At 37.8% G+C, this 16,844-nt stretch overlaps 4 protein-coding genes across 4 annotated transcripts in view; 2 read left to right on the top strand and 2 right to left on the bottom strand.

Moving 5' to 3' along the window:
* Window positions 1-3,938, bottom strand: part of myo15aa (myosin XVAa) — a 61,999-nt gene extending 58,061 nt beyond the window's left edge. Inside the window, exon 1 of the mRNA XM_077539919.1 lies at window positions 3,592-3,938. The gene's annotated coding sequence lies outside the window, so the exon portion shown is untranslated. The remainder of the gene's footprint in view (window positions 1-3,591) is intronic.
* Window positions 3,939-4,127: 189 nt separating this feature from the next.
* Window positions 4,128-9,148, bottom strand: drg2 (developmentally regulated GTP binding protein 2). The gene is made up of 14 exons (XM_077539934.1): window positions 8,997-9,148; window positions 8,776-8,868; window positions 8,384-8,544; window positions 7,901-7,990; window positions 7,760-7,820; window positions 7,566-7,656; window positions 7,406-7,478; window positions 6,646-6,736; window positions 6,474-6,571; window positions 6,278-6,354; window positions 6,121-6,209; window positions 5,973-6,031; window positions 5,841-5,894; window positions 4,128-4,443 (listed from the first exon to the last, which is right to left on the bottom strand). Exons 2-14 carry the CDS (start codon window positions 8,837-8,839, stop codon window positions 4,357-4,359), a joined length of 1,095 nt encoding a protein of 364 aa, XP_077396060.1. The 5' UTR covers window positions 8,840-8,868; window positions 8,997-9,148; the 3' UTR covers window positions 4,128-4,356.
* A 265-nt stretch (window positions 9,149-9,413) lies between these two features.
* On the top strand, window positions 9,414-11,760 carry LOC144033224 (uncharacterized). The gene is made up of 2 exons (XM_077541222.1): window positions 9,414-9,712; window positions 10,310-11,760. Exons 1-2 carry the CDS (start codon window positions 9,502-9,504, stop codon window positions 11,617-11,619), a joined length of 1,521 nt encoding a protein of 506 aa, XP_077397348.1. The 5' UTR covers window positions 9,414-9,501; the 3' UTR covers window positions 11,620-11,760.
* Window positions 11,761-12,858: 1,098 nt separating this feature from the next.
* gfer (growth factor, augmenter of liver regeneration (ERV1 homolog, S. cerevisiae)) lies at window positions 12,859-15,760 on the top strand. Its single transcript, XM_077539908.1, has 3 exons — window positions 12,859-13,279; window positions 13,984-14,192; window positions 15,089-15,760. Exons 1-3 carry the CDS (start codon window positions 13,070-13,072, stop codon window positions 15,249-15,251), a joined length of 582 nt encoding a protein of 193 aa, XP_077396034.1. The 5' UTR covers window positions 12,859-13,069; the 3' UTR covers window positions 15,252-15,760.
* The last annotated feature ends 1,084 nt before the right edge of the window (window positions 15,761-16,844 follow it).

The following is a 16,844-nucleotide window of genomic DNA, read 5'->3' as shown; positions in this document are numbered from 1 at the left end:
AGACGACCTTCATAACATTAAATGTCGGAAAAAAAATTAACACATAACAAGTGCCCTTTAAATTGGTGAGCAAAAAAATGTTGATTAAAAAGCCTTTTTAATTAAAGGATTAATGATATTAATCAAAATTCTAAAGATTTGATTCATCTTTTCTTGTGAGGAATAAGCGGTCAAGAAAATGGATATATATATATATATATATATATATATATATATATATATATATATATATATATATATATATATATATATATATATATATATATATATATATATATATATATATATATATTGCCTGATATGTGTGTCAATGTGACACGCACACCACACTAAAACGTCTTTGACTCCAGTAAGTCTACTATAATTTGTCAGGAAAGGAGAGTAAACAGGCTGACAACAGATTATTAATGTGATTGTTCAGAGGTTCGCTGTATGTCTGCACAAACAACATCCACGTTTGCACAGTATCAACAGTGATGCCATAAAAATGTGCTCTTCTTGTACAATACACAAACAAGGATGATCAGACATTGTATGAGAGCTGCTCGCATGTCATTTGTCTGGAACAGTCAACATTGAAAAGCATCTCCTCCATTAAACAGTGGCCACAATGTTGGATAAATGTTCTTTTCTGAAGCAGACTCAACAGCAAGTGTTGCATTGAAATAATTTGCATTTAGAAATACTGTAAGTCAGTAGTAGGCTATTACAAACATTTCATCAACAAGCTTCATTTTTGGAGTTTGTATGTTCTTCCTGTGCTCACATACTGTAACTTGCAAATGTGAATAGTTGTCTATACGTGCCACGCCGTTGACCAGTCAGTCCACAGTGTAACACAGCTAGGCTCCAACTCACCTGATGCACTAATGAGGACAAGCACTATAGAAAATGGATGGATAGTTTACAATGGTGTAGAACAGTATATTTTTACTGTACAAAACACAATGCCAAAAATAAGATTTTTAAGGAAATTCTTAAATGGAGGGAGTATCCATACCATAAAAAGTGAATGGGTTATGTGGTTTCCGAGCCCCATTAGTTGTTTTTTTGTTTTGTTTTTTAGCAGAGTAGATGTTAATATTTGTCAACTATGGGCTTGTGAAGCATTTTGATACTCTTTTGGTGATTAAGGTATTTATAAACAAATTTGACTTGTCCTAGATTGGCTGGCAACCAGTTGAGGGTGTATCCCGCCTACTGCCCAAAGCCAACTGGGGTAGGCGGCAGCACACCCGCCACAACCCTGGTGAGGGATACATGGGTTCAGGACATTACATTGATGGATGGACTTGACTTGTATGTAGATGATAATGTAGATAGATGCACTTATAATGAAAACCTATACAATGATAGTGAGCTTTAAACATTCAAATAAGAGTAGTGCAGCTGAAAGAATACATGACCACCCTCTTCTGGTCAAATGAAGATCCTTGCATAAAGCTTCAGTAAAGCAAAGGACAGTACAAGACTGTCTTTTATATACTGTACTGTACAGTTGAACTTGAAACTGTTCACACCATGGCTGCAGTTATTGTAATAGTTTCATTATTATATATTTATATGTCCTGAATGGGTGTAATTCAACAAGAAAGACAAAATATTCTTTAAATTATTTGCAATTTCCTAGTTTTCTTATTTTCTCCATGTACAAAACGTTGCGTAAGGTCTCAATACATGCAATGTTCTAAACCGAACACACTGTATGTGCATAATGCTAGACCACTGGTGCGCAAAATCGGTCCTCGAGGGCCGCAGCCATGCGGGCTTTGGATGGTTCCCTTCTCCAACACACCTGAAGCTAATCAGCAAGCTCTGTAGAAGCCTGATAAGGATCCTGTTCTTCAAATCAGCTGTGTTGGTGGAGGGAGACATGGAAGACAGTCAGGACAGAGGCTCTCGAGGACCAGGGTTCCCTACACCTGGACTAGACGCTACCAGGACTCTTGAGGTTCGAGCAAAGCATCGTTGCCTCATTTCCTGTCCAGATATGCATCAATTCAATAAATTAAGAACGAAAAAACAATCAAACTATACCTGTATCACAGTTCAAAGTAAACACGGTGAAGCTGCATTTGGCTGTCATGCTGCACACAAATGGAATAAGCTAGGGTATTGTGGTGTAAAATTTTTGCACAAGATCGTTTTACTGAAAGAGAAAATGTGTGCTAAAGCTTGCGAGGTATGTTATGGACACCGGTCTGATATCACTCAAAGACTGTGTAAACACATTGAATAATATGTTATGGTTAGGATTATACGACAGCAGGGTTGTTCTGATTTTATAAAAGCGGCAGATAGGCCCAGTCATTTGTAGCGTAGGTACAGTATGTGGGGGTGGTGGGGGGAATTAAATTGGTATTTACATTCCTTTGATCTTTCCTCTGGTTTCCTGACCTTCTGAACTTCACGACTCTGGCGAGAAGCTGAAGTATCTGGTTAAGGTGAAGGGTACGGGATTTTTAATCTGTTTCAGGTCAATTAATGAGCACAAACAAAAGACGGCACGGCAGTGTTTGCATTTTCTTACTGTTGTAAAAAAAACGAGGTATATGAGAAACTTTTAGTGTTTTTATCAGTCTACAATAAGAGTATCCTGACGTACTGTATGATTGTGTGGTACAAGGGATGCTCGGCAGCTGATAAAAAATGTCTACAGAGAGTCAGCAGTTCTGCACAGAAAATCATTGGCTGTTCCCTTCCTCCATTAGAAGAAATTGAAAATTGTAGACTGGTCTCAAAAGCAAAGGACTTTTCTCACCCTGCCAATGCACTCTTTCAGTTACTGCCCTCAGGGAGACATTATAGGTGCCTTAAAACAAGGACTAGTAGGTATAAAAAAGTGTGTGTAGTGTAGTAACTCTTTTAAGCAGCCATAAGTAGTATTTTTAACTAATGGGTGCTCTTCGTATTTATTCTTACATTTCTGTTTGTGTAAGGTTTTAATGTTGGTTTTAAAGATGAAGCACTTTACTGGAACGGCGTTTGAATTCCGTTGTATTTATTTATTTACAATGACAATAAAGGCATTCATTCATTCATTCAAACTCATACGCACGCCCGCACAAAAAAAAAAAAGATAGCAATGATGATATGTTGAATTGGTAAGGCTGCCGAATGAACAATACTGAGCTCTCAAAAAGAAATAAAATGGTATTTTAAAAAAAACAACAAACAAAAAAACTAATTTTGATAAAAGAGTTGTCTTTTTTTTTAAACATAATTCAATTATAATTATTTCAGAAATGTAACAAAAACACAAAAAAATGTATTTTATAATGAATCAATTAAATTGAACGTGATAAATGTATTAAAGAAAAAAATTAATAAAACATTTTATTTAACCGGGTATTGGACTAAAACAGTAAATGAGTGCAATATTACACAACTTTTAATCGTAATTCTCAGTGGGCCGGATTGAAGGATATAGCAGACCTGAAATTAACCTTCCAACTTCACACACTGATGTAAAACTGTGATGAGAAGTCTTATGAAAGAACACAATTCTCGCCTGAGTTCCCTGCCACCTCACGTACACGCACAGCATTCAAGTAGCATCAAGTGTCTGCTCCGCTCATGCAATGCACTCACTCCACTGTAGCCGTTTCTCCTCTTCCTCCAGCAGTCATCACTCCATCATTCCTCTCTTCCCACTCAGGTTATTCCAAAGCTCTTGCTCCATGGCTCCCTAATACTACACATAATGAAGACATCTTTCATTAGATAAATCTTGAAAGAAGGCAGAGGGGACTATTAAAGCCCCTCTCACTTTGGCAAAGTGTATCCCCCCACTTCTCTTCCTCTTCATCCACGAGATGCTGCTCAATTTTTTATGATGCCATTGTGCTTGTGGGCTTGTGTGTCTCTGTGTGTGTGTTTGAGAAGTGTGTACATTGGCTGGGAGTTTAAAAAACAGACAAGCAGCTGGGTGGTTGGGATGAAGAAGGGAAAGGAAGAGTGGGGGGGGGGTTCAAAGGTGAGAGACGCTTACTTGCTGCATCGTGAAAAGGTTCAAGGCCGCAAGTATGCAGGGACACAACTGCTGTTCAGTTGTAAACACTAACCATGTGAGATGTTACAACTTCACACATAAAACAAGTACTTTTTGGTTATAAAGTTATGTGGACTTTATTCTTTCTTCATAACGTCTCACTTCATCAATGAATTTAGTCGTTGAAAAAAAAAGGAAATTGAATCAACTCAGAACTGCATTGTATTTTTGTTGTTGTTAAAACTAATATAAAGAGATTTGAGGGTGCATTTCCATTGCAGGATAAATGTATAAGTCCACCTCCTCCGTCCATTTTAATGCCAGTGACAGCTCTTGCCGAGTGTCCAAAATGAGTGAAGAAGGTTTTACTTCTTGACGATCTGGATGACATCCTCATGCTCCATGATGTGCGTCAGGCCCACCCTCTGAGGACTGTACTTCGTGCTGGTGCCCTGCAAACAGTCGCAACAAACAGTTCGTTCTGGGTAAATTATTTGATACAGATCTTCAAGTTGATCTAACGAGCTAATGATCAGCTAATGAGTACAGTATTTCAAAAAAATCTATATAAAATGTGCTTTCTGAAATTCGGGCTTTCATTACACTCAATTGCAACACAGTTACAAAGGTTCATTTTCATCAAAACAATTTAAAGAAAGCTATCTTAAAATAGGAGTTTGACAATGTTAGTGTAGTTTGTTAAACACAGTAAAGCCAATGTCAAATGAAAATTATTAACAAAAATAAAAGACAATGAGAAACATGCTTTCCAAGGAACAGCAAGAAAAAAGTATTCTGATTTTGTTTCCTGTTACAATTATTTTTCAGTCGATGAAACAACTATCATTGTTTCCTGTATTCACCTATGTGGGTGTGGGAGATGCTTTTGACTCTACTCAACAAATAATGGTCCGTGCCATTGTCCTCTTTGGGGTGAATGTTCCCATTTGAAAGAGTTTTGCAAACAAAAAATTGCTTCAATGATTCAATACCATGTTTTTACTCTGTAAGTGCAGTAGAGTGAATCCTGATGTAGTGTGTATTCTAATGTACACACTAGCAATAGATAGAATAATTGGCAATTAATGATTGTTCAGAATTCTTCTGATTACATAGACTCAATCTTGTCTTGATGCAGCTTGGCAAAAGGAGGTGTAAAGGAGCTGTTGATTTAGTCTCAACTAGTTTACTGCCTCGGCGGCATCTTTGAAGTTAAGCTACACCCACACAAACTTTTACTGTCACAACTCCTCAAATCATATTTAATAACTCATTTGCTCCCAAAAGACTTCTACTGTGAATACATTCTATTTTAAATGTTTTAAGTGCCCCAAAGATGTATTTATACATTTTTATGTTTGCATGTTGCATACAGAAGACTTTGATGAAGCCTCTGAACTGCAGAGAACGGGTGAACCAATGGTAGTAATTACAAAAATGGCCAGTAGGTGGGAGAAGAGTATAAGAGATTAACCAAGGCCACGTTGCAACAAGCTGATGTCCCCACAGTTCTAAACAGATTTTTGAATAATGATTAAACTTAGCTATATTCTAATGCTAATTGCTGCAAAAGGGAAACGGAGAGAATTATACTTTTTTTCCTGATGAAAGAAGAGACTAATCTTTCTTTTGATAGGTTCCATGTTTTTATAGCAACAGAACACAATATTCTGTGGGCCTTGCAAAATCAGTCTAAATCCAGTAAAACAGTCGGAAGCGAACGGGGTTGCTTCACTGGAAATGGCTGCGAGCGAAGGAGTTAAAAATATAACCATGAGTTGATTGTTAACTTTCTCCATATCAAGGAATGAAACAGTCAAACACACTGTAGTGCTGTGTAAAAACGTACCCAAACCAGAGCATACTTGAACTGGCTCGCTAAGGTTCTGTGGATGCGATGGCACTGCAAACAAACATAAGCGATGATGGCCTCAAGTAACCCCAACGTGTGCGTCAGATTTGCTGAGAATTTACTACTGACCACATGCTCTACACTTGCTCCTCTCCTCATGATGATGGCGTCCGTGAAGTCCGGGCGCTCTGATTGGGTGGGAAAAACAAGACAGGTCGATGAAAGTGAATGCAGAAAAGATTTAGAAGACTTGTGGCAATATGTGTCTATACAGTACCTCCTCTTTTCTTGGTGAAAATGCAAATCAAAGACAAGTATTCCCACAGGGTCTCGAGAAGATAATCCAGGTTGAGTTTCATCCCACAACTAGGAAAAGAACAGTAGTCAGTTAACCACTAAACAAACACACAAGAGCAGCACGTAAAATGGCCGACCTGATGACAACACTGTGAGGTCTGCGAGCCAGGCGGTCCACCTCCTCAATAGAGATTTGATCCACCTTATTGTACACCTGCTTGACACACACACACACACACACACACACACACACACACACACACACACACCATTGTGCAGACATGAAAAACACAAAGCAACTCAAAATAATTCTTCAAAAACACAACAACTGACATATAGACAAGGCATGTAAACTCTGTTCCCGACGAGGACATCAATGAACTCGTCCGGCGTGCTGTCCTCCCTGAAGAGGACTTCAGCGTTAAAGATTTCTGGTGGCCGGTCAAAGAAAACAAGCGCATCAAACGCTCATGTGCTGCACTGCGGTCCTGCTTGTGAAGGATACTGTACTCATGAAGGATGAGCTGAACCAGCTTCTCCGAGCAGTGGGTGAGAGGTACTGTGGAGTTGTAAGAGAGGCCGCCGCCTTTCTTTTGCTGCACAGGCATGGGGGAGGATAAATAACACATTACATCTGTCAATTTGAATACAGAAGAGTGGAGCATCTAAAGCGTAATGCGTTGCTGTTCATACAATCCAGAAGTTGACGAAAACATTTTATTGGTTCATTTATAGTGCACGTCTGGCTCACAGTCACACTACATTGTCCACAAGTGTGAATGTGAGAGTAGAGCTGTCAAAATTAATCGAATCATCAACAACTATTCTATTAATTGAGTAATCGTTTGGAGCCATGTGGGTTTTTTGTTTTGTTTTGTTTTTTTAATTCCAGAAGTCAAAATCTTCTGATTTCAGCAAATCACCAGCAACTGTTCACTGATTTCTGTAGTCCTTCATGAAAGAAGATGTTCTGTTTTTAATCTAAATAAGAACATCTGTTCTTACTTTGGAAAACAAAGACTGAACCATTAGCATATTACATCAATCCCACGTCTTTTATTTTTTTTAAATCACTATAAAAAGATGAAGTACAAAGTAACCAACAATCATTGGTTAATGAACAGTAATCACATGGAAAAAATGCTTTTCTAATACACTTTAATGCAAAATGAATCTGATTAGTCGATTAATCAAATGAATAATTGATTCTAAAATAATTTGATAGGGACAGCACAGTGTGAGAGTGAATGAGAAAAACAGCTTACCTTGAAATATATATTGGGTTTTTCCCTGTTCAGCCTAATGCCCACCGACTCCAACTCTTTTTCTAAAAGTGCCCTATAGGAAATGTACAATTGTCACAGCTGTAATCTGGTCCAGACACACAGATGTGCACAAAAAAACAACAACTTTGCACCACTTCACCTCTGGACGTCCCCTTTGGTGGCATCCAGCATCATGATGACAACATCTGCTGTCCTGGCAACGGCGATGACCTGACGACCTCTTCCCTTACCTCAGTGTATCACAAACAAAATTATACAATAATCAACCACACTGGGAAAGTCTGATGAGATTTCAACTGCTCACTCAGCAGACATGATCGAGTAGTAGACTACCTTGAGCAGCGCCCTCGATGATTCCTGGCAAATCCAGCAACTGGATGTTGGCCCCTTTGTACTAAATGTAGAGAAACATGCAAGTGCGAGTGGAACAAGAGTCATGATAAAATATTCGATATGTGATGTGAGTGAGTGTACCTCAATAACACCTGGTATACAGGTGAGGGTGGTGAACTCATAGGAGGCGGCTTCACTGGCAGTTGATGTCATCAAACTGAGGAAAGTGGACTGTGGCACACAAAAGTGTCACTTTCACAACATTTAACACATGAAATCGGTTTTTTTTTTTTTTATTTTACAAGTGGGCAGCAAATATAGAAGAACGTAGCATCTAGTGGTTGTAAACAAGTAGAAGCAGGCAAATGGTCTTTCGGAAACACAGTGTGCAAATTTAATCATCATTTGTATAAGTTAAAGTTGGTATTAAGTTTTGTCATCCATGTTTTTGAAGTATCTCCACTCAGCTGACTTTGTCCTACCCATAAAATGCCAGACTTTTCTTTAAAAAACTGCACAGATATACAGTTTGGGCTAAGTTAAAAGGGGAGGGGGGTGGGGTCTCACCAGTCTTCCGATTTTCATAAAGGATCACAACTCCATCAGCAAAATAGGAAGACATACCTTACCCACTGAGGGGAACCCAATAAGAGCAACACGTGCATCTCCAGATTTCATGACATCGAAGCCTTCGCCTTTGGCCCCCGCCGACTTGGAGGGCTCCAGCAGCTGAGATCTGTATTTGGCTAACTTGGCCTTCAGCAAGCCCAGATGGTACTCAGTGGCTGTGGAATAAAAGAAGGAAATCGCTCTGCAAGTGTCATCAACCTCACTTGTTGGTGTAACAAGTCTAAAACTAATTGTTAAAGTTGTCACTTTGATTAAACAGCACGTAGCAACATTATTTTATTATTTTCAAGGCAGGTTTAATAGTGACATGCCACTGCTATAAAACACTAAAGTTCTTGCGTTATGCTCACTGCTAGCAATAACCTCGGGACTTGCTCCCACGTTACCTTTGTTTTTCTGCGTCCGAGAAATTTCTCTCTCTATTTCGGAGATTTTCTCCAGAATGCCCATTTTGTCAGTTCAGCTGGACTGCAGTTGCACTGTCAAATGAAGAAAACCCATACAAAACGCGTCAATGAAGATGGGTTAGCCGAACCGCTAAAAAGCTACGCAAGAAAATTGTAACAGTTGGAAAACAAATTTTAAAAGGATGATAACTCAAACCCACAGTTGTTTAAATGAGAATCCGCATTCACAGCGTACAGCTTACAAGGCTGCAATAATACACGTTTACACTTTAACATAAGCTCCACTGCTCGGCATGCTCCCGATGACCAAAACCCTGGCAGCCTGCTCCAACTGCATACTTCTTCGTTTGCAACGACAATGGCCTCCATGGGCTTAAAGTGAAATACTGCCATCTTGTGCGGGGAGAATGAACAACTGGAGAAGTAATCAAATAAAATGTTGAAATTAAAATGCGTGGATAAAAAGTTAATTGTAAAAAAATAAATTACAATCTAATTTAACTAAATAATTATTTAATTAACTAATTTGTAATTTTGCAGCCAAGAGAAGACTAACATAATGAAAATAATACACTTGTCAGCGGGGCTGGTTTGCTCTTTTCTGTATTTCCCACAATGCATTGTCGGCAGTCATTTTGAAAGGCTGTGTTGTTACGTTAGCTCTGCAGTATATTCTCTCGTCTGTTGACATTTCATCGAGTGATAATGCCTACGACGTGTGCTATTATTAACTGCTACAGCCGGGGTGGAAGAGATAAAAAGCATTTTTACTGCATTCCTAAGGTAATTTGTGGACAGGGGAAAGCAGCAGAACAGAAAAGTGAACGTCGAAGGCGAGCATGGATTGCTGCGATCAACAGAGCAAATGTGCGGTCGTATGAACCCTTACGTGTTTGTTCGGATCATTTCATTTCAGGTGAGTTTTTATAGTTGTGTTTTTTTCCTTTCTTTTTTTTTTATTCTTTATTTTATTTTTTTTAATTTTTTTTTTAAAGCTGATAACTAAAGACGACTTCCATTAAATGAATGTGTATGTGGGTACGCGCGTATTTTACCGGAAAGTGTATCGAATAATCGGCGCTGTAGCGCCTGTAGATTTGAAAACCTCATATTAATAATTACTTTCAAATTATGGAGTCAATATGTTACATTGTATATAATATAATAAATTATCAGTAAAATTGTATCAAAAATGTTTATGAGGATGATGAATTTATTTCGCAGTGCTATTTTGCTGTCTACTGGTCTAACAGAAAAGTGTAAGAAAATAATAATAAAAAACAAAAAAAAAAACCGGCAACTTCCCCTTAATTTGTAGTAATGTTTAGAAAAGAGATAATCATATTACATGTGATTAGTGATTACATGTTTATTTTGATGGGAAAAAAATAATAATTCCTTCATAATACAGCACTTGGCAACTGGAGATTGTTTCAATGTCTCCACCTAGCCTTTTTTTTTTTTTTTTAAGAGGAAGTAAATACATTATGATGAATCTTCAATTTGCTTTCAGGAAAACCACATCCTTATGATGAGTCACATCCAGACTGGGCTCCCAACAAACACCTTGGCTATGATGGGAACGAGTCACCTACTAAAGCACCTGCACGCCATGCTAGACTGCAAAACAGAAAAAATGGTCCTAAGAAAAAAGAGGCTGCACTTGGTCTGTTTGAACTGCAAAAAGGAAAGGAAGCTACTCAGAAGACAGAGGCTGCACTGAGTCTGCTTGAACTTGCCACACACTTGGAAGGTGAATCCGATGCACAAGTACCCGAGACACCGACTGTTGAAGAGGAACTAATGGTCACAGAGGAACTGGAGCTAGCTAATCAAGAAATAATTGCATTAAAACAAGAAAATAAACAACTAATAGAACAGAATGAGTGTTTAAACATAATACAAAAAATGAAGGCCAATTCACCTGAGGACTTTAAAGATGACAATGACAAAGTCAAGTACTATACTGGATTGCCAAGATTTGTAACTCTCATGGCACTTTATACTCTTTTGGCCCCTGAAATGGGAGAAAACCAAACTTCATCTCTCAGCAAATTTCAGAGGTTATCTCTAACCCTAATGAAATTGAGACTGAATTTGTCAATCACAGACTTAAGCTATTGCTTTGGTGTATGTAAAACTACGATATCCAACGCATTCGTAGATACTTTGAATGTAATGTATGTCGCATTACAGCCCTTAATATGTTGGCCTGATCGTGATGAACTGAGAGAAACAATGCCCATGGTGTTTCGGAAACACTTTGGAAGAAGAGTCACCTGCATTATTGACTGTTTTGAGATTTTCACAGAATGCCCATCCAACTTGACAGCGAGGGCACAGACCTGGTCCAACTACAAACACCACAACACCGCAAAGTACTTGATAGGAATTACTCCTCAAGGTAGTGTATGTTTCATCTCAGAGGGTTGGGGAGGACGAGTGAGTGACAAACAGCTAACAGCTAATTGCAAATTCCTTGACAATCTGATGAATGGAGATTTGATACTAGCAGATCGAGGATTTGACATCCAGGAAATGATTGTATTGGTGGGAACTCAAGTCAAGTTTCCATCTTTTATGAGAGGAAAGAAACAGTTGAATGCTACAGAAGTTGAGTCAACAAGAAAAATTGCCGATGTGAAGATTCATGTGGAAAGGGTCATAGAAGCTGTGCGTCAAAAGTACATCATTCTTGGAGCAACGGTTCCGATTGATTATCTCATGTCCAAATGTGATAACAGGTGTACATTTCTTGACAAAATTGTTTTTGTATGCTGTGCACTTACAAACATGTGTCCCTCTGTTGTGCCATTTGACTGATACAAGCAAACGTGTCAACATAAATCCCTTATGTGTGATGTCAAAATTCACAGATTACATTGCCATTTACTTTTACCCATGTTATATTTATGACTACCTGTTATTTGGTAAATTAAAAAAATAAAAAGCTTTTAAAAAACATGTCTGCAGTTTATCCACTCTACGTCCATCCATCCATTTTCTTAATTATATGAAATTTGTGTTAGTTTTAGTAAATGTTATTATAATGAAATCTAAAATTAAATTTAAATGAAAAACAATAGGGCCCTAATAATGGGATTATATTATAATGATTGATTATAATAAATTATATAATTTGATAATATTTAAATATATTATAAATTGTGCATATATTAATATATTTTATCAAATTTTATTATAATTATATAATAAATTACTTGTAATTGTTTTATTATAATTATTAATGTATTAGTCTTAATTATACCCCAAAAGTTAAACAGATCAGTAACCAGGTAAGTAAATCGTTATTTTCTCGTTTTCCCAAAATACTGGGAAATGACCGAGGCAATTACGCTTTGTGGCCAACAATATGTTGCTGAAACAATACAGAATGATCATTCTTGTGTTTTCATCTAATCGGTGAGGCAATGTGAATTGTGTATCGAATGCAAAGAAATGGTTTTGGTTGGCTTCCCTTTGAAAGTTTAATGGATTCATGAAGTCAAACATTTTGTTCACATGATAATGATTTTGTTTTGATGATAAATAAGAGAAGTATTGACTCAGGTTATTTCAGCAGTAGGACCAATTATCATGCATAATGTATTTTTTAATGGGAGACAAACATGTTTCGCCTTCCTAAGGCTCATCAGTGCAGCTTGGGTTTCCCAATAAATGATTGAGAAAACTGCAGACATGTTTTGTGCGTGCGTGTGCGTGTTTTTTTTTTTTTTAAGTCAAAAACAACAAATGACAAAAAGCAATCAGTCACTTGGGCAAATTACCTACGAACATATTTCTACGTGGCCCTAATACGCCGTCGTACAAATCCCTCTATATTCCAATTTAATGGAACAAATTTAGGTTGTAAATGTAAATCAGCTAGCCTCCTGACATAGGACAGCAGAGAAGGCCTTTTTCACCCTGATCTATTGTTACAAGGACGATATGACCATGAGCCACGTTTGATTTGATTTCAACTTCTCTTTGATTTCGCTGCACCGTCACTAGATGGCAGTGTTTACCAACGTTAGATGTGTAACTCCGTCCCGTTATGTCGTCACAGCCGGAAAACCGTAAGCACTTTCTGGACACTCGCTTCCGTCAAAGACACGGCAAAGTAGATTACAGGACTTACATCATACGGGGAAGCATGCAGATTACGCATTTTGGCTCACTACTAAAAATATTACTTTTAAAACATGGATCATTTCACAGACTGACAACCAGCCAATAAATAACTTTTAATTTAGCAGGTCGGAGGACAATCATGTCTGCGTCATCTCAGAAAGGCAGTGCAGCCTTCAACTCACCTGCTTTTGACGGTTTTCCTTTTGCGGTAGCCAACAGAACTTCTGAGGACAACTCCAGCGGGGAGCAGCAGCAGCCAAGTGGAGTGAAGAAAAAGCCGTGCCGCGCTTGTACGGACTTTAAATCATGGATGAAAATGCAAAAGAAGCAGACGACAGCTTCGATGCAGGTGACATGAGGTCAATGCAGGTTGGCAGGTGTTCTAGAACAGCGGTCGTCAACCTTTTCCTTCTTTTTTCTTTTTTTCTCCGCTAAGGACCGGTTTCACGGAAAGCACTATTCAGCAGAACGGCATAGACGTGAATAAAAACACATTATGAAAAACTCACCATTTCGGTGAATGTAGCAGTTATAATTATTGAGGAACCATGCGCTTCTCTTCAACAAACTGGTCCAATCTTGAGTTGAGGAATTTAATTTAGAAAATATCTAAACTATATGTTGATGTGAGTGGAAGAGTTTCATTCAGTCAAAAGCAGTATACTTGGCTGCCATCTTGTGGCATCTTGTGGGTCAATACTAGTACAGTAGAGTCAATAGTATGTAGGTGCCAATATTGTCTCTTAAATTTAGCTTCATTTTTCTTGGAACTTGTCAGCTCTTCAAACCATTTAGCCTTCCCTCCTTTCCAATGCAGCTTTCCAAAGGAATTTGTTTTGCACTTATTATTGCTAATTTCTGGGCTAGCTTTTTATTACAATATAACGTGACTCAAGCAAGCAGTTTGTATACAGAAGGCAATGCAAGTGCAGCTGGTTTTCAAAATATAAGACTTTCAGTTATTTTAGAAGACACTGACTCCCACAAATCAACTTAAAGCAGATTCTGCTGTTCAGCACATCATTGTTCAATCTCCATTTTAATCCGTTTCAGGAGTCCCAAGCTGAGCAAGAGCAACAAGAGCCCGAGTGCCCTCTGGACAGGCAAGAGTTGGGACGTAACACTTGGTCCTTTCTGCACACCATGGCTGCATATTATCCTGATAAACCTTCTGTCAGCCAGCAGCAAGAGATGGGCCAGTTCATTAACCTCTTCTCCAAATTCTTCCCCTGTGATGAATGTGCCGAAGACCTTAGGAGCAGGTAAGACCCAGGGTTATATTATAGTTTAGATTCTTCATTATAATTAGTTTTTACTTTGTTTTGATTTTTTTTTATTAGTTACTTGTTAGAGCAGGTTTGTTAGTTTTTATTTATTTATTTTCCAAAAATGTTTTGTTTTGAGTTTTTATTAGTTTTAGTATTAGTTTTAGGTTTTTCTGTAGAGTACCGATACATGGAGTGTTTGTGGAGTGCAAGAAAAAGAAAAGTCACAATTTAGTATTATGGAACAAAAAAACTAGAATTCCAAAACAACTGTAAACACTTTAAAAAAAACAAAAACAAAAAAAAAACTTTGTTTTGTTTTTGCTTTTTCAATTTTGTTGTTTTGCTTGTTTTCGTTAACTATATTAACCTTGATGAGACTACAGAGCTTTCTATGCAATACATTTTTAGTAACACAACTTTATATGGTGGGAGTTAAATAAAAAGGGATTCGAGCTTCGTATTTCTTTGTAGATTTACTCAAGGCTGAAGAAAGTCAGCCTTGGTGCCAAATAATTGGTCGAGAAATGTGTTGTGGTGGCAGTTTCATATAAATATACTTATTTGTGACCAAATTTAGAACAACTCATGCATTTTTAGAAACAAAAGATTTACTTAGTTGTACAGTTTCACACTGAATGGTTAGGCAAGCACTGCAGAGAACCAAGTACTTGTATACATGTAATTAAAAAGTCAAATTTCCATTATAGGTCACCTTTAAGAGAAATACTATAATCACATTGCTCAAATAGATGCCTCTGCTTTTCTCAGAAGAAAGAAATTAAATGTAAATAACTCAGTTCATAGATGTTTGTCAAGTAGAGGAAAGACAGTATCTTGTCTTTGTCAGAGGTATTTTTTTTCCCCCAGATGACATCATTTCCTCCCCGCAGATTAAAAACCAATCAGCCGGACACCAGGAACCGTCACGCTTTGTCCCAGTGGCTCTGCCGACTCCATAACAACATCAATGTGCGTCTGGGCAAGCCTGAGTTCGATTGCTCCCGAGTTGATGAGAGGTGGAAGGATGGATGGAAAGATGGTTCCTGCGATTGACGGAAACCCTCATTAGAACATTTTGAATGTGGATGTTGTCTGCTTTGGAACGTCACGTGACAAGGAAATTAATACATTTTTCATGGATTTTCATTCCCATAAATAAAATTAAGGATACAAACAAGCAATGTTGTGGACCAACCCTACAGAAACATTTGTCATGCACACTGTGACAGGACACTGTGTTGAGTCTGGACATTCATGTTTTGGTGTTTGTTCTTATTGCAACAAATTCCACATTCAAAGTTGTTTTTTTTTTTGTTTTGTTTTTTTAATTCAAGTGGTTTGATGTCATTCTGCATTGCAAGATCATCAAATAACATTCCAACATTTTTGTATGTAAATCTAATGGGCATAACCATATGAATTTTTCAAGAAACATTGATTTATTATGACATGGGTATATAATTCAATTGCAAGCCAAAGGACTTCAAAGGTCAATTGCGATCATATGATCTCATCTGTGTGGGTGTCCGTCTGGGCTATTAATAAACTCTAATGTGAACACATACCAGTCTGCTAACGTTTACCCTTAATGTGATCCCAGCAGATCACAAATTCATCTATACACTGCCTGTGTGAGGATACAATATACACCAATTTATACGTGTGAGTAGCGGAAGACAACGCTGTGGCTGTCACGTTAAGTTTTGTTCACTTTAAATTTTCAAGATTTTTTTATTTTTTTGTAATTGTTCTCTATCTGCTGATAGTTGTGGAGTTTGCTGCCACCATCTTATGCTCGTAACTTAAGACAAATTTTTTTTCTAAAAATCTAAATCTAATTATTAAAAAAAAAAAAAATAATAATAAATCACTCATGTGCACACCGTGTCCAAGATGTTATAGATTTGTGGTTACATTCCATATTACCGCTCTCACACACTCATCCTGATCACTGTAAGTTCAACATGGCATGTCATAGCAAATAACTCTTTGAAGAACTGGGAAAAAAGATCTGTTGCTCGAAAGGGCAGAGGCTATAAGAATATTGCTAACACTGTGAAAGTGAGCTACAGCACAGTGGCCAAGAATACAATTACATATATACTGGAACCATGTTGTGTGTGTGGTCTGATGAGACCAAGATAGCTATTAATGGCTGCATTTTAAATTATTTTGAAAGAACAATACAGGTACACTGTTATATATCCATCCATCTATCTGAGGAGTTAGGTACTAATTGTTTTTGCTTTGGGTTCATGCTCCTCCTGATTACTGGATTGCGAGAAACTTGGCCACTGCCTACAGGAAATGAAAATGTGGACTTTGTAGTCTATAGATTCAGAGGATGCCATAGGATCAAGTGGTCAAACCCTGGCTTGATTATTACATTGAACGATAGAGAACAGTTTCTTTTCATTTACTACCTCGCGGTCTGCAGCTCAAATGGACACTCTGCCTGGATGGCCACCTGAATAAATAAATAAATAAATGCCTATTTTTCCTTCTAAACAGTGTGCGTGTGTGTGTGTGTTGGATGTCGAAGCCATTAGGTATGTATTTAAATATTCCACAGTCATGATTTGCCAGTGCAGTATTGATCCCAATGCGCTCCCAGTGAGGGCGAAAGCAACCCTCGTGCTTGTCGCG

This window comes from Festucalex cinctus, chromosome 1, assembly GCF_051991245.1.
Source record: "Festucalex cinctus isolate MCC-2025b chromosome 1, RoL_Fcin_1.0, whole genome shotgun sequence".
NCBI lineage: Eukaryota > Metazoa > Chordata > Actinopteri > Syngnathiformes > Syngnathidae > Festucalex > Festucalex cinctus.
The sequence above is the reverse complement of the archived record's forward strand: the minus strand, read 5'-3'. Positions and strand labels throughout refer to the sequence as shown.

Excerpts from the sequence above, each read along its gene's own strand:
- LOC144033224 (XM_077541222.1), top strand. The coding sequence starts at position 9,502 with ATGCCTACGACGTGTGCTATTATTAACTGCTACAGCCGGGGTGGAAGA. Across the intron at positions 9,713-10,309 it reads TTCGGATCATTTCATTTCAG|GAAAACCACATCCTTATGAT; the intron begins GTGAGTTTTTAT and ends ATTTGCTTTCAG.
- drg2 (XM_077539934.1), bottom strand. The coding sequence starts at position 8,839 with ATGGGCATTCTGGAGAAAATCTCCGAAATAGAGAGAGAAATTTCTCGG. Across the intron at positions 6,032-6,120 it reads TTTCACCAAGAAAAGAGGAG|AGCGCCCGGACTTCACGGAC; the intron begins GTACTGTATAGA and ends CCACCCAATCAG. Across the intron at positions 5,895-5,972 it reads GAGCAAGTGTAGAGCATGTG|TGCCATCGCATCCACAGAAC; the intron begins GTCAGTAGTAAA and ends GTTTGTTTGCAG.
- gfer (XM_077539908.1), top strand. The coding sequence starts at position 13,070 with ATGTCTGCGTCATCTCAGAAAGGCAGTGCAGCCTTCAACTCACCTGCT. Across the intron at positions 13,280-13,983 it reads AGACGACAGCTTCGATGCAG|GAGTCCCAAGCTGAGCAAGA; the intron begins GTGACATGAGGT and ends AATCCGTTTCAG. Across the intron at positions 14,193-15,088 it reads GCCGAAGACCTTAGGAGCAG|ATTAAAAACCAATCAGCCGG; the intron begins GTAAGACCCAGG and ends TCCTCCCCGCAG.